The following is a 17,122-nucleotide window of genomic DNA, read 5'->3' on the forward strand; positions in this document are numbered from 1 at the left end:
TTACATTGAACAGAAAGAAAATAAAATGGGAAAATTATAACATGATGGAGAACAAGTGTTGATTTCCACCCCACAGACAGGTCTGATGAGTTGTAGCTCCTTGAGAACTGGCTATTAATTGTGTAGCTTTCAGCTCATCGTATCTAATAAAATAGTAATATGCAAATTGACCGTCACTCCAAGACACAAGATGGCCACCCCCATGTGGTCAAAGATGGCTGCCCCCATGTGGACACAAGATGGCTGCCACAAGATGGCCTGCAGGGAAGGGCAGTTGTGGGCAGTTAGGGGTGATCAGGCCAGCAGAGGAGGGCAGGTGGGGGAGACCAGGCCTTCAGGGGAGGGCAGTTGGGGGGAACCAGACCTGCAGTAGAGGACAGTTGGGGGGGACCAGGCCTGCATGGGAGGGCAGTTGGGGGAGAACCCAGGCCTGCAGGGGAGTGCCGTTGGGGGGGGGCAGGCCTGCAGAGGAGGGCAGTTGGGGGGGGGGCCAGGCCTACAGGGGAGGGCAGTTGGGAGAGACCTGGCTGGCAAGGGAGGGCAGTTAGGGGTGACCAGGCCATCAGGGGAGGGCAGTTAGGAGTTACTGGGCCAGCAGGGGAGGGCAGTTGGGGGTGACCAGGCCTGGAGCGGGGGACAGTTAGGGGTGACCAGACTGGCAGGGGAGGACAGTTATGGGTGACCAGCATGGCAGGGGAGGGCAGTTAGGGACAATCGGGCCAGCCAGGGAGCAGTTAGGCGTCGATCAGGCTGGGAGGGGAGTGGTTAGAAGGTGTTCAGGCTGGCAGGCAGAAGCGATTAGGGGCAATCAGGCAGAGGCAGACAAGCAGTTGGGAGCCAGCAGTCTTGGATTGTGAGAGGGATGTCCAACTGCTTGCCTCCAGTCCTGGATTGCAGTCAGACATCCCTCAAGGGGTCCCAGATTGGAGAGGGTGCAGGCTGGGCTGAGGGACACTCCCCATGCATGAATTTTGTACACCGGGCCTCTATTTATTAAAGAAAATGGATTTATAACACATTACTTAAATAAACTACTTTTAAGTCCAAGTGTTTCATACTCTTAATGATGATTTCCATTTTAAGGAGTTTTCAACTTCTGACTTAATTCCTTTTCTCAAAGAGGGGGGAATGCTCATTTGCCACAGTTCCTAGATGAAAGGGTGACTATGAGTGTGGATGAGAAAACCTGTGAGAAAAGGCTTTTGAATACCTGGACTTGCTGTAACTGAGACACCTTGGTCCCTGGACCCTGGGTTGTGACAGGTGCTGAATATGTCAGTACCACAGGTGTACTTTTAGTAGCTTTGTGACTTTGCAGCAACCTCATTTGAATCCAGTATGGTACTCAGAGGAAGGCCACAAATTCCTTTATGACACACCAATCTATAAATCCTACTCACATTGTCAATCTCAGGTTGAGCCCTTACTGCTTGTGGTCAGAAACATGGCTCTTTCATCATTATGAATTCTTGCCCACTCTCCACTTTACTGCATTAGCTTTGCACCATTCTCTTAGCTTTTTAATATTATGCTTTGAAATTACAAAACAATCAAAAAACAAAACAAAACAAAACAAAAAACCCACAAACAAACACAGCAAAGATATTCTCCTTTCTTGAGTGCTTGTACTTGAAAACTGACAGTTATGACCTTCATGACTATCTTTGATGGTGCACACCCCCCAAAGGAAATCAGTTTAAGAGCTTAAAAATCATAATTGTAATTCAAAGTTTTCTCTCCAAAATTTGTAACATTTGCATTCATTTAGAACACCTTATTGCTGCTTTAATAATTGTTGCAGTTGAGTGAGACAGATGTAAAAATAATTTTAAAAATACATACTTTAACATGACAGTATTTATGTCTTCTCATAAATCTAACATCTAAACTTAACCATTAAATCTAATATAACTTAGAATGATTTAATTTATTATTAACTTCTGAGTAGTTCCTATACTGTAATTTCTTTTGCTAGTACTTCCCAAAATACAATATTATGAGATAATTTTATATACACACAGACCTTTGGTTATTTTAAATGTTCAAGTATTCATAGTTTTTGTTACTTTTTACTTATGGTGATTGGCACAAATCTTTCTCATTTGTAGTGATTATATACAGTTTCATTTCCAGATTTATTTAAATAAAGTATGAGTTAACTTAAAAATATACATTAAGCAAAAAATAAATGTAATATTTTAATGTAGGAGAAATCATAATAAAGGCATGACAATAACCAAAATTCAGAAAACAACATAACTTTATGACAAGTCACCACAAACACACACACACACACACACACACACACACACACACACACACACACAATCTGCCTATCATATCTATACTAATAAAAGGGTAATATGTTAATTAGACCGGGAGACCTTCTGGACAACCTTCTGGATGTCCTTCTGGACAAAGCCATGGTGGCGGAGCCAAGGCAGAGGCGGTTAGGTTCAATCAGGCCAGGAGGGGAAGGCAGTTGGGGGTGATCAGGCTGCAGGGGGATAGTTGAGGGTTGCAGGCCGGCAGGGGGCGCCTATTGGGGGTGAGCAGGCCAGCAGGGGAGGCAGTTGGGGGTGAGCAGGCCGGCAGAGGGGGGAAGTCTGGGGTGAGCAGACCCATGGGGGGGGCAGTTGGGGGTGAGCAGGCTAGCAGGGTGGGGCAGTTGGGGGTGAGCAGGCCGGCAGGGGAGGCAGTTGGGGAAGAGCAGGCTGGCAGGGGGGCAGTCTGGGGTGAGCAGGCCAGTAAGGGGGGGCAGATGGGGGCGAGCGGGCTGACAGGGTGTGGCAGTTGGGGGCAAACAGGCCAGCGGGGGGGGGGCAGTTGGGGGTGAGCAGGCTGGCAGGGGGCTGCTGTTGAGGGTGAGCAGGCCAGGAGGGGAGGCAGTTGGGGGCAATCAGGCTGGCGGGGGGGGCAGTTGAGGGTGAGCAGGCAGGTAGGGTGGCAGTTGGGAGTGAGCAGGCTGGTCGGGGGAGGCTGTTGGGGCGAGCAGGCCAGCAGGGGGGCAGTTAGGGTGAGCAGGCTGACAGAGGGGGGGCAGTCTGGAGTGAGCAGCCAGTGGGGGGCAGTTGGGGGAGAGCAGGCCAGCAGGGTGGAGCAGTTGGGGATGAACAGGGTGACAGAGGGGGGAAGTCTGGGGTGAGCAGACCCATGGGGGAACAGTTTGGGGTGAGCAGGCTGGCAGGGGGGCAGTTGGGGGCAAGCAGGCCAGCAGGGGGGCAGTTGAGGTCGAGCAGACAGGCAGGGTGGCAGTTGGGGGTGAGCAGGCTGGCAGGGGGTGGCTGTTGGGGGTGAGAAGGCCAGCAGGGGGGCAGTTGGGTGCTATCAGACCAGCAGGGGGACAGTTGGGGGCGAGTAGGCCAACAGAGGGGGGCAGTCTGCGGTGAGCAGGCCAGTGGGGGCAGTTGGGGATGAGCAGGGCAACAGAGGGGGGAAGTCTGGGGTGAGCAGACCCATGGGGGGGACCGTTGGGTGCGAGCAGGCTGGCTGGGTGGGGCAGTTGGGGGTGAGCAGGCTGACAGAGGGGGCAGTTGGGAGTGAGCAGGCTGGCAGGTGGGGGCAGCTGGGGCAAGCAGGTCAGCGGGGGGGGGCGTTGTAGTGAGCAGGCTGGCAGGGGGCGGCTGTTGGGGGGTCCCGGATTGCGAGAGGGATGTCTGACTGCCAGTTTAGGCCCGATCCCATCCCCTGAAGTGTCCCAGATTAGAGAGGGTGCAGGCTGGGCTGAGGGACACCCCTCTCCCACCCCCATCCCCCATGCACAGTATATGCATAAATAGTTTATGTGGTTACTGTATATATATTACACAGTGTTATATAGCTACAGTGACTCTGAATATCAGGCACTACTACCAATGGGTTTTACATATACTTCACTACTTTAATTTTTAAGCTCAATAATTTCTGCAATGTTTAAGACTATGAAGTGGTTCTAGCAAGACAAAATCCAGTAAGTCTGTTGTGAAAGTCTCTGTTGTTATAGCATTGGTTGCTTTTAGTCATATAATACTGAAAACAGAATTGGAGGAAACTTGGATATCCAAGTGCTTCCCACATTGTTTAATGAAATGTAACTTTAGGACAGAGCCAGCTTTGCATTCCTGAGCTTTATAAGCACCACTTACTCAGAACTCAATAATGTTAAAGCAACTTCTCATCTTTTCCTACCACTTGGTTTTGAGGAGCCTGCTTGATAGAAGCCAGGGATGTCACCCAATGTCACTGAGCTAGAAGTGGTAAAACTTAGGTTTGAACCCAAGACCACGAGATCCCAAGAGCAAACTTCCTGTTTTACTGAGATGCCATAGCTCGAATGCAGAAAGATTTTGATTCCTGTTCATGCCTGGTTTTGAATCATGAGCCTTTGAAGAGACGAAAGCAGGAATGACAGAATAAAAAGGGGAATAGTTTTTTTTTTTTTTAGATATCTCACTCCCTCAGCCCTGGACACTTTCACAGAGGTGACCTGTGAGAACACAGGAGCTAGATTATCTGGGCCCAAATTCTGACTCTGCCATTATGTGCCATCACAGTACTTGGTCACATAACATGCAGTGTCTTGTTTCCACCATCCTTAAAACAAAAATAGGCACAGTAACTGCCTCAAGTGCTTCTCTGAAAATTAAATAAATTGAAGTGTGCAAGGATCTGGAATCATGACTGGACTATCATAAGTGCTATCAAGAATTAACTACTGTCATTACTGCCTCCTTTTCTTGATTTCCCCTTTTTCCACTCAGTATCATTTACATTTATATTTTACTTGCTTAGTTTGTTTGTTGTCTCTTTGTTATGATGTGGGCAAGGGTTTTAGTCTCTTTATAGCAGCTTTATCAATAAATGAATCTTTCAAGCAGCTTTTGGCAATTTAACTTCAAACAGTGCTGCATGAGCTTGCATTTTTCTGCACTAACTTTAATAATTATACATATTTTACTTGGCCTAGCTCATTCTTAAAATTGGTGTTTTCTTTTATATGCATATTAGAGGCCTAGTGCATGAACATTCATGCACTCAGGGGAGTCCCTCAGTCGGGCCTGCACCCTCTTGTTGTCTGGGACCCCTCGGGGGATGTCCACCTGCCGGCTTGGGGAGCGGGCCTAAGCTGCTAGTCAGACATCCTTAGCTCTGCCAGCAGGAGAGCCTCCCACCAATGTGGCTGCGCTGGCCAGCCATGAGCTGGCTTCTGGCTGAGCAGTGCCCCCCTGTGGAAGTGCACTGACCACCAGGGGGCAGCTCCTGTGCTGAGCATCTGCCTACTGGTGGACAGTGCACATCATAGCGACTGGTCATTCCTGGTCATTCTGGTTGTTCTGCCATTAGGGTCAATTTGCATATTACTCTTTTATTATACAGGATTTATATGGTCATTAGTAAAATGTATATTATTAGTAAAGTGTATATTTACTAATGATTAAAATATACATAAATTTAGCCCTAACTGGTTTGGCTCAGTGGATAGAGGGTCGGCTTGCTGACTGAAGGGTCCCAGGTTCGATTCTGGTCAAGGGCATATAACTTGGTTGCGGGCACATCCCCAGTAGGAGTTGTGCAGGAGGCAGCTGATTGATGTTTCTCTCTCATCAATGTTTCTAACTCTCTATCCCTCTCTTCCTCTCTGTAAAAAATCAATAAAATATATTTTAAAATATACATAAATTTATGTATATATACTTGCATGTAATACACACACACACACACACACACACACACATAGAATTTACATGCATAAAAGAGAAAACCATTCTAAAATAAAGAACTTGGCACTGTTGGGAGTCAAATTGCCAAAAGTGAGATTCATTTATTGTTCAATAATGATTTTCTGAGTCCCTAGTTTGTGTCAGGAACCACAGATTAAGTGGCTAAAAAGAAACTTCTATTTAGTTATTTTTCCTTTTATTTTTCAGTTCTGACTCAATTTACATAAGGCTTTTTTTTTCTTTATTTAATTTTTGGTGTTTAACTCCTATGTCTATGAATGAAAAATGCTCTGCATATGCCTTCATTTGTATTCTTTTAAATACACACATATACACAATTATTTTCTTGATACTTTTAAATTGTAAATTTGATTTATTCCTTCAAGCATTTTATTTGTTTTTCATGGAGTGAATTAATTTGATATCTTTTAATATAATTTTGTATTGTGATGAGATTTTTGTGTTCTATCCTATTTCTAGAAAATGAGCAAACCACAGTCAGAAGCATTTTATCATAGTTCAATTCATAATCTGTATTCTGAAGGTTTGCAGAAACCAATACTTTGCCTCATTATTGCAAATCACAAACCATCACCTCCATGAAAACTGCACACATGCCACCTTTTATTGTTAGGGTGCATAACTGGCATTTGATATTTCTATCCTATTTGCATTTGAGTCGGACTTATACCTAGTTGACTCCTTAGAATTCCTATGTTCTGGGAAGAATTAAACATGCATTAGAATTCGAGCAAGGCCTTAGGGTCATAGCATATGTAAAAACTAGCAGTTTGACACTGTATTTGAAAAAAATTTAGTATTTGTATTCCCAAATTATTTAGTACTAGGTAATATGCAGTATCTTGTCACAGTATTTAGAAGGTTAGAGTGCCAACTGGTTTCCTATACTATATAATATGAAAGCCATTAGGTCACTGGTTCCCTTCCTAGTCAGGCTGCAAAAGTTGAGTCTCTGGGAAAGTTAAGAAAACTGTCATTTCCAGTAGCCCCCATTCTTCACCTGATGATTTTAATTAAATCAAATGCTGATCATTAAGTAAAGAGAAACTGCAGTCAGAGTTTGCTAAGTATTGATGATGAAAATGTCTCTCTGGGTCTTATTACTAAACTCTGTGTTGCAAAAACTACTGTAATTGCTAAAAGTGGGTTTACTTGTTAATCAGTTTCAAGGGGCCTTATTAAAATGACGTTTCTCAGTTTCATCATGGGGACATATTAACTGAAACCAATTTCAACAGACATAAAGTTTCAACTTAAGATTAATGAATTTGCAGTTTAGTTTGAGTATATTGAGATAATTATCTGATTCCTCAGGGATGGCTGTTTCCACTGCTTCGAAGCACCTTCCTTTGGGAGACAAGATAGTGTAGTGTGAAGAGAAGTTTTGAAGCCAGATCTAGGTTTGTACTCTGGCTCTTCTACCATCCACCCATGTCTTCCTTGGAAAGTCATAAACTCTGAGCCTCAATTAATAAATAAAAATACTACTTACAGCCCAGGGCACCTTTGATTAAATCTATAATGGATGTTACACCATTTTGCAAACTGCAAATTGATGATACTATAATGATTATGAGTAGAATGATAATGAAAACAATAATAATAACAGTAATTCAAATTTATTGGGTGATTATTATGTGCCAGGCAAGGTACTAAAAAGGTCTATGTACCTAAGATCATTATTCTTTACAAAACACTATGGTGTAAAATAATTGTTCTCACCTTTTATATAAGAGAGGCTCAGAGAACTTAAATAATTTGCCTCAAGTCACACCTGATAAATGTGCTAGCTAGAATGGAGATTCAAGGAGAATATATATGTAATAAATGATGTATATGTATTTGAATACAAGAAATGATATTGAGATTGGATGGTGGCAGCAGAGATTCAAAGGAAAGCAAGGAAAATGACAATATCTAAAATGTAAAATAGATACAAAACTTGGAAATGAATACAAAAAGCTTAAGGATGAATATTATTACTTGACTTACATAGCAGAAAGGATAGTAGTAATATTCACCAAGATAAAGCACAAGGATGAAAATTAGATTTGAGAATCTAGTCTTCGACATGCAGAAACTGAGGCACTTTAAGACATCCAACTTAAATCATTTATAGACATTTGGATATAAACTTCAAGCTTTAAGGAGATGTCTAAGATATAAAAATAAATTTGAGTTTCTTTGATAACTGATGTTGTGAGCATTTAAAAGAGTTTAATAGAGGAGAAACTAGAAGAAATAACAGCAGAAAAGTAGAGGCAAAAAGTGAAATCAATGTGGTAGGAGAAAAACAAAGAAAATGTGATCTCTACCAAAATCCCAATGGCATTTTTTACAATCTTGAAATTCACATGGAATCATGAAAGACCACAAATGGCTAAAGAAATCTGGAGAAAGAATAAAGCTCAAGGGATCAAAATTCTTCATTTCAAAATTTATTAAAAAGATTTAGTAATTAAAACAATATAGTATTGGCATTAAAAACTGACATAAAGATCAATAAAACAGAATAGAACACCCAGAAGTCAACCCATAAATATATAGTCAAGTGATTTTTAGACAAGGGTGTCTAGATAAATAATGAGAAAGGGATAGTATCTTTAACAAATGGTGCTGGGAAAACTGGATATCCACATGCAAAAGAATGAAATTGAATCCTTATCTAACACCATACACAGAAATCAACTAAAGTGAATTAAATGTAAATCTTGGAACTGTACCCTGGAAAAGTACACAAAGGGAAATCATGGTTTTGGGGTTGGCAGTTATTTTTTGGATATAGTACAAGAAACAAAAGCAAGTTAGACATGTGGAACTACATTAAACTACAAAGCTTCTGCATGCAAAAGAACCTATCAACAGAGTGAAAGATAACCTACAGAATGGAAAAATATATTTTTAAACTATACATCTGATACATGGTTAACATCCAAAATACTAGTATATGAGAGACTCCTATAACTGAGCAATAAAAGAACCCCTGTAAACAACTAAAGACATTTCTCCAAAGACTGGAAAGGGCAATTGGTTATATGAAAATATGGTCAGTATCACTAATTATGAGGGAAATGCAAGTCAAAACCACAGTGAGATATCTCCTTATACCAGTTAGTATGGCTGTTATTTAAAAATGTTAAATGATGGTGAGGATGTGGAGAAATTTAAATTCTTATACAGTGTCAGTGGGACTATAAGTTGGCACAGCCACTATGGAAAACAGTATGGAGGTTTCTCAAAACATTAAAAATAGAACTATCATATTATTCATCATTCTACTATCCACTTCTGAATATATATCCAAAGAATTGAAATCAGGATCTAAAAGAGATATCTGCACTCCCATGTTCATTGCATCATTATTCACAACAGCCATGGTATGGAAACAACTTAAATGTCTATGGATAGGTGACAGAGAGTAGAATGGTGGTTGCCAGGGACTGGGGGAGGGGAAAGTGAGGTTGTTCAATGGGTAAAAAGAGTTAGTTATACAAGATGAATTAGTTCTAGAGATCTGCTATACAACATGTTGTCAATAGTTAACAATACTTTATTGTGTACTTAACATTTTGTTAAGAGGATATATCTCATGTTAAAGGTTCTTACCACCATTAAAAAACAACAACAAAGAAAATGTAATAGCACAACAGGGGAGACAAGGTGCATTTCCAAATTTCAGAGGAAATCTAAAATTTTTTAAAAATATATTTGTATTGATATTAGAAAGGAAGGAGAGGAAGAGAGAGGTAGAAGCATCAATGATGAGATAGAATCATTAATTGGCTGCCTCCTGCCAATTAATGACCCTCACTGGGGATTAAGCCTGCAACGCAGGCATGTGCCCCGACTAGGAATCAAACTGTGACTTCCTAGTTCATCTGTCGATGCTCAACCACTGAACCACACCAGCCAGGCTAAATTTTTTTTTAAATGTTCATTGTATTTATCAATATCATAATAGTCAGACAAACTATACTGAACTGGAGGGAAAACCAGTATTGGAAAGAGCAAAAGATTGTGAAATATTGGAAGCAGTAGACAATTTTTTTTTTAAATATATTTTATTGATATTTCACAGAGAGGAAGGGAGAGGGATAGAGAGCTAGAAACATCGATGAGAGAGAAACATCGATCAGCTGCCTCCTGCACACCTCCCACTGGGTATGTGCCCGCAACCAAGGTACATGCCCTTGACGGGAATCGAACCCGGGACCTTTCAGTCCGCAGGCTGACGCTCTATCCACTGAGCCAAACCGGTTTCAGCAAGGAAGCAGTAGACAATTTTTTAAAAATGTTGGTTACCGCTATGAATTTTATTCAATACTCATATATCTACTATATGTGCTATATGTTATATTTTAAAATGGTTTTCTAATCTGAAATTTAATGAGAAACTGAATTTTACCATTGATAAACACACAGTTCATTTTTTATATAGTTCACCCAAACAGAGTCTAAAACCATGGTAGAAGCAGATTTATTTTTCAGGTAGGTTTTTGGAGTACCTTGGCTTTATTTATGTTTCTGATTTAGCTTACTTTTAAAAGCAAATGTGTATCTTTTGAACACTTACTATTTACCGTGGAGTTTACAGAGTTCTTCACATCTACTAATTCATTCAATATTCACAAAAAACATAAAAGATGCACCATTTTTACTTGATTTTACAGTTGAGGAAATTGAGGCCTTAACAGAGTGTGGGTGTTGCCATAAGTAAGTTGCTCAGGATTTAAGTGCTAATCTTATTCTTTCACAAAACTTGAGTTCTTATTTAAATGAATGTGGCCTTTTTTATGTTGTTTTCACTAGTATAGTCTACCTTTGCCTTCATGAAAATAGTCTTATTGATATCCTTGAAGTATGGTTCCTTCACAAATACAGATAATTAAAAGATGTTTTTTAAATCCTCAATATAATTTGTCTTGCAGCTAGCTCATCAAACTTCGAGAAAAACAGGAAAGAAAACATTATAGCTTTCACATATCTCTAGAGGTTCAATTTTAGACCCAAAGGAAGCCAGGAACTAATATATCACCCAAACAACTACAGAATGAGCTCACAGGGAGCCAGAATCATGGCAAAGCAGGTGAGTCTAAGCAGTTTGCCTGCAAAGTTTGTACACTGAATGAATTGCCAACCTTCCACCCTTTCCTAGCTGAGCTGTGGTATTAAATGGAATCAGTCTGCTTTAGAGATAATTCCACTAATATCTTAACTGCATTTTTCACTCTCATACTCTCTGCTTTTTAGTACTTTATAAAGGATATCTATTTGTACTTTTACTACTTCATCAATCTTCAGTTCTCTCAATTTCTGATGAACTGTTTTAGCTTATAGACCATAAAGTACTTAATCTATATAAGTGGGAATGGGATATAGGAAAATGAATAAGTTATACTAGATTATTTTGATATATTTTAAAGCTGTGAAACATGCACAAAATTGAAACACAAGGAAATAATCTATTTTCATTTATGAATTACACATTTTTGTGCTGCCATATTCATATATGTATAAAAAAGATACTGGCAACAAAAACTCTGAGGTATTAGTGTTAGTTGCCTCAAGATATTTTTTTGATAATATTTAACTTTTTATCAACACCCTACCTTACTTTCTAAACTTACAAAGCAAAAGAAAGAGCTGTTAAGAAGACTATTTTGAGAGTAAAAGATTCCTCTACCTGGGGCAAGTATTGCGTGTCATTAGAGAGCTAACGTATACCTTTTGCCCACAAGATGACATGATTCAAGGTGAGAAAACATCAGTGATCACTTTTCGCCAACACTGGCAGGGGCCATGAAAAGTGTCATTTTTATTCTTCAACTTGCAACAAAATCTGCCAGAATAGATGGCTGACATTAACATCACTTGTGTTACTGAATTTATTCTCAAGGGAATTACAGACCGGCCAGAGCTTCAGGCCCCATGCTTTGTGGTGTTTTTAGTCATCTATCTGGTCACAGTGCTGGGTAACCTTGGATTGATAACCTTAATCAGGATTGATGCTCGACTCCACACACCTATGTATTATTTCCTCAGTCACTTGGCCTTTGTTGACCTTTGTTATTCCTCCGCTATCACGCCGAAGATGATGGTGAACTTCGTTGTGGAATATAACACTATTCCTTTCCACGCCTGTGCAATACAACTGGGTTGTTTTCTCACCTTCATGATCACCGAGTGTTTCCTTTTAGCTTCCATGGCCTATGATCGCTACGTGGCCATCTGTAGTCCCCTGCATTATTCAACTGTGATGTCAAAAAGAGTCTGTGTTCAACTGGTGGCAGTTCCTTATATATACAGCTTTCTGGTTGCTCTGTTCCATACCATTATCACCTTCCGGCTAACTTACTGTGGCCCCAATGTCATTAACCATTTCTACTGTGATGACATCCCCCTCTTGGCTCTGTCCTGCTCAGACACACATGTGAAGGAGATTCTGATCTTCGCCTTTGCTGGCTTTGACATGATCTGTTCTTCTTCCATTGTCCTCACCTCCTACATCTTTATCGTCGTCGCCATCCTAAGGATCCGCTCTACCCAGGGGCGCCGCAAGGCTATTTCTACCTGCGGCTCCCACATGGTGGCTGTTACTATTTTCTATGGCACCCTCATCTTTATGTACCTGCAGCCCAAATCAAACCACTCCTTGGACACAGACAAAATGGCTTCTGTATTTTACACAGTGGTGATCCCCATGTTGAACCCCCTCATCTATAGTCTAAGGAACAAAGAGGTGAAAGATGCCTCCAAAAAAGCCTTGGATAAAGGTTGTGAAACCTTAAAGATATTAAAATTAAGGAAATAATATTACTAAATGCTTTACTAAGTACAAAAAGGGAAATAAATCAAGATTTCTTTGCTGATATTTCATGGAATTCTTTCCCAATCAACTGAAATTATTACTTCAACAGACCTTGACATTGTATGTAAGGACCTGGGCTAGTCCTGGAGAGTCAGTATGAGTCAGAGGACCACTCTTCCTTTAGAGAGCACTGAAATTATCTTCAAACACAAACACACTAGCAAAGACACACATGTGGGTCCCAAGCAAAGGCAGCGGCCTCCTTTTGTTAGAACGGCTCTGGAACCAAGACTCCCTGAGTTTGTATTCTATCTCCTTCCTTTATTAGCTGTGCAACCTTGGACAGTTGGTCTGAACTCTGTGACTCTCTTCCCAATTTTAGAAAATAATAAGGCCCTACTCATTGGCTTCTTTTGAAGACTAAACAAGTTAATATTTATAAGATGCTTAGAAAAATATCCTGTGTTAATAAGTGCTAAATAAATGCTTATTATATAAATGTATGTTATATGTAATTAAAGATTAATTCATTGAGCACTCGAAAACTCATTGGTTTTTTAAAAAATTTTATCATATTGTTTTTATATGTATAGTAGTACATATATCTCCTTTCTTTTTTCCCCATTGACCTTCCCCCAGCCTCCCCTACCCCCTGTCACATGCCCTCATAGATTTCTACTACTTATCAGGCACTTAATCAAGTAGTCTTGCTTAATAAAATTAAACAAACCTAGAAGTGAGTGAGGTTTCACCTCTGGGCCTTGATTATTTATAAATTACCTAAGGTCACATAACTAGTTATATGAAAATTCTAAGTGCAAATTCAAGACTACCTGAATTTTGTTTTCCTAACACTATGGGTGTTAAGAATAAGGTGTATTATAATATAGATTATCTAGATTTAAATCTTATAATCAATATCAGATTTTAAAATATAATTTGAAGAACATGGTTTATAATAAATTATACTTTTAAATGAATAAGTTCAATGTATTTGCATTTTTGTTCAAATAGAAATAATTTTAGAAGCCTGCTATTTATTCAGTTACCCTTATAGGATCATGACGTGAAATTTAAAAATCAATGATTTGATGTACTTTTATTTTGACGTTTCATAAAAGTAATTATATTAGTGAATTAATATTTTTTTATTATTTTACCATTGTAGAAGGAGATGGCGAGAGTTGCAGTCATTGGATAGAGGGCAGTTTGAGGTTTGCGGCACTAGCTAATTATTTCCTCTTCTGCGCTTACTTTGTAAATAACTCAAATGTGCTGCCAGAAGGTACTTTTAGAACCCTGGGAGTTGAATAAATTCTCTGGTTTTTAAAGCAATTTTGACAGAGAAACATGATGTTTCTATTCACCACGATTTGTCTTCTGATTATATATTTATAATCATCTATCACATATGAGACAAATAGAAGCAGCATAGACAGTCTCTCTCTTTTTATAGGTAAAGAAATTCACACCTGTAGAATCTTGGTGCCTCATCTGAAAAACACAGGCCTTCTGGAGTTTCTCTGCACCTTGCTGCTTCATGAAATGATTAATAATAGCAATGCTCAGACACTAATTAAAGGGAAGTTTTCACGTCTTTACCCAATTTTAAATCCTTACTATCAGCAATCATTTCTAAGGTAAACCTGAATTTTCTCAGGGACCAAGAAATGCAAGTGTACTTGATAGACATGTTATTCATTCTTCCTGGGCTGGGGCACACAGTTTTGAGCAGCCTCCAGGACTGGACTCCAGCCATTGTTTCAGGTGGTGGGGCTCTTGAGACACCGGTCCCTCCGTCAAAATGTCAAAAGCAACATTCTCCCTTTTGTCTCTAGGTATATTGAAATAAAATGTTTGTATTTTTATCCCTCTTTCTGTGATCTCCACGTTTTTGTGTCTGGATATGGAATCAAGAGACTGATAAAGAAATAGTAGGAAATGGATTCATCACTGGCAGTGTCCAAGATTAGTAAAGAACATGACAGATTTCAGAAAGTTTGCCCCAAAGTTGAAGTTTGCTCCTCCTGGTTTTGTGGCATATAAAGCTCCAATTACTTGTAAAATAAGGAAAATGCTCACCTCACAAACTGGTGTATAAACATTTAGGTAGAAATATATGTAAGGACCAAGACACAATCAACCTAATATAGGGTTGGTGAATATCAGCTTTATTATCATTATTGTCAGTGACATGGATCATCTTGAGAACATTTTTCTGAAAATAAAAGGGTTGGATTTTTTGTACCTACAACCAATCTGTGGTCTATTTTGAATAGAAATCCAAGCACTTATTCTTGCATATTGATACTAATAGCTTCAGACTTTATATTATATTTTCTTTGATTTAGTTTCTCTTCAATTCTTGTCAGTTTGTTGAGTAAAGACTGAATTGCTATTAAAAGAACAGGACCCTTTCTGTATAACTTGTTTTTAAATATTTTATTTGAATCAAAGACCAGAACCTAAGCAGGCTGGAAGAGGTTAATGGGGGAAAAGGAAGACCTATGTAATACTTTTAACAATAAAAATTTTAAAAAAAAGGACCATCAGCCAATACTAAAATTTCTGCACTACTATTAACAATAAGGGAAAGAAGAAAAGTAGGTGAGATTTATTGAGTATTTGTTATTGTTTAGCCTAATTGTAAATTTTTAGCATTATTAACTCATTTAGTCCTCATCAATACTAACAAGTCACACACATCAAGTTTAATATGTGAAAATCAGGATTTACAAGATGGTTAAATTAAGTGGTTTTTACCTTATTTGCCTTTGAAAAAGATAATTTGAAAATGCATACAATTAAAATTCTTTGAAAACATGCTTTAATTTAATTTAAAAATCAATTGTTTTAGAAGTACAAGATTTAAAAAAATATTTAGAATGTAAGTATTCTAATAAATTTATACTTTTTGTATGCCTACTTAATAATTCCCTCATGTTCTCTCAGTTATATTTCTCATTTATGTATTAGTTCAGAGAAGCCCATATTTTTCCTACATATTTTGACCTTATCAAGTAAATTAGAGTGTAATCTGTGAAGAACCACTAGTGATTATATATAGAGACCTCTTTTTTCTCTCTCAGACTTTCTTGGTACTTAATTTAGTTGTAAGTAAAACACAACTCAAAGTCCTCTGATCCATCCTTGCCCAATAATATTTCAGTTATTTAATAGCCAAGCACAACTTTTCTTTAATTCTTTTCAGTGGGTTTTTTTTTTTTTTACCTCCTGGTTTCTCATGCTATAGATGAATGGGTTTAACATGGGCATCACTACCACATAAAACACCAAAACAAATTTATGTGTCCACAGAATGGCTTGACTTAGGGAGTAGGCACATAAAAATGATTGTCCCATAAAATATTGTGATGGAAATCAGATGGGAAGCACAGGTAGGAAAAGCTTTCTGTCTTCCTTCAGCAGAATGGAACCTTGGTATGGCAAAGATGATGAAGAAATAAGAAATGATCACAATCAGTAACGAGCAAAGGGCATTGAACCCAAAAATGATTCCCAACAGCAGCTCTTAGACTTGAGTATCAAACAGGCCAGAGCAATCAAGGGAACATTATCACAGTAGAAGTGGTTGACCATGTTGAAGTCACAAAAGGACAAGTGGAATGTTACCACTGTCTGTATAAGACCCACAGTGAATCCATAAATGTATATGCTAGCAATGATTCAATTACAGAGTTTTCTAGGCATGAGAATGACATAAAGGGTTGCAGATGGCAATATACTGATCATATGCTATGATTGAGGGCAGACACTGTTCACACATTACCAATGTGATTAAGCAGCACACCTGAATGGCACATGCATAAAATGTTATACCTTTCACTTCACACATGAAATTCACCAAGGTGTTTGGGGTGAAAGACAAAGTAAAAGAAAAATCTACAAAAGCCAGGTGGCTGAGGGAAAAAAATGCATGGGTGTGTGAAGCTGAGAACTGGTTTGAATTAGCACAATCAAATCAAGCTTACTCAGGACAATAGCTAAATAAATTATTAGAAATATGCCAAAGAAAATGGCTTGAAGGTATGGATTATCTGTGAGTCCTGAGGAGATAAACTCTGACACTGCTGAATAATTGCTTTTGGCCATGGAATAGATTTAAAAGTTATTATTATTATTATTATTACTATTATTATTTTTACATCTTAAAACCCTCCAGAGCACACATTTTGAGAATTCTTGTCTCCATTGGCAATAATCAAGTGATGTTAGGAACTGACACTGACCTTCTGGTTCCAGAAAAAAAATGATTTGTTCTAAGCAGAAATTCCAAAACATAAAACTGTGGAAGTTTATAAAGATACTAGAGGCCCAGTGCACAAAATTCGTGCATGGGGGTGTGTGCCCCTCAGCCCAGCCTGCACCCTCTCCAATCTGGGACCCCTCGAGGGATGTCTGACTGCCCGTTTAGGCCCGATCCAAGTAGGATTGGGCCTAAACGGGCATTCGGACATCCCTCTCACAATCCAGGACTGCTGGCTCCCAACTGCTTGCCTGCTTGCCTTCCTGATTGCCACTAACCGCTTCTGCCTGCCAGCCTGATCACCCCCTAACCACTCCCCTGCCAGCC

General features: G+C 39.4%; 1 protein-coding gene across 1 annotated transcript; it reads left to right on the forward strand.

The window, feature by feature from the left end:
• Positions 1-11,571: 11,571 nt before the first annotated feature.
• OR8U3 (olfactory receptor family 8 subfamily U member 3) lies at positions 11,572-12,531 on the forward strand (the record flags this gene model as incomplete). The annotated part of the gene is made up of 1 exon (XM_080688224.1): positions 11,572-12,531. One exon carries the CDS (start codon positions 11,572-11,574, stop codon positions 12,529-12,531), a length of 960 nt encoding a protein of 319 aa, XP_080544350.1.
• Positions 12,532-17,122: the final 4,591 nt, after the last annotated feature.

The sequence above is a fragment of the Plecotus auritus genome (assembly GCF_963455305.1).
Source record: "Plecotus auritus genome assembly, chromosome: 9".
NCBI classification, from domain to species: domain Eukaryota; kingdom Metazoa; phylum Chordata; class Mammalia; order Chiroptera; family Vespertilionidae; genus Plecotus; species Plecotus auritus.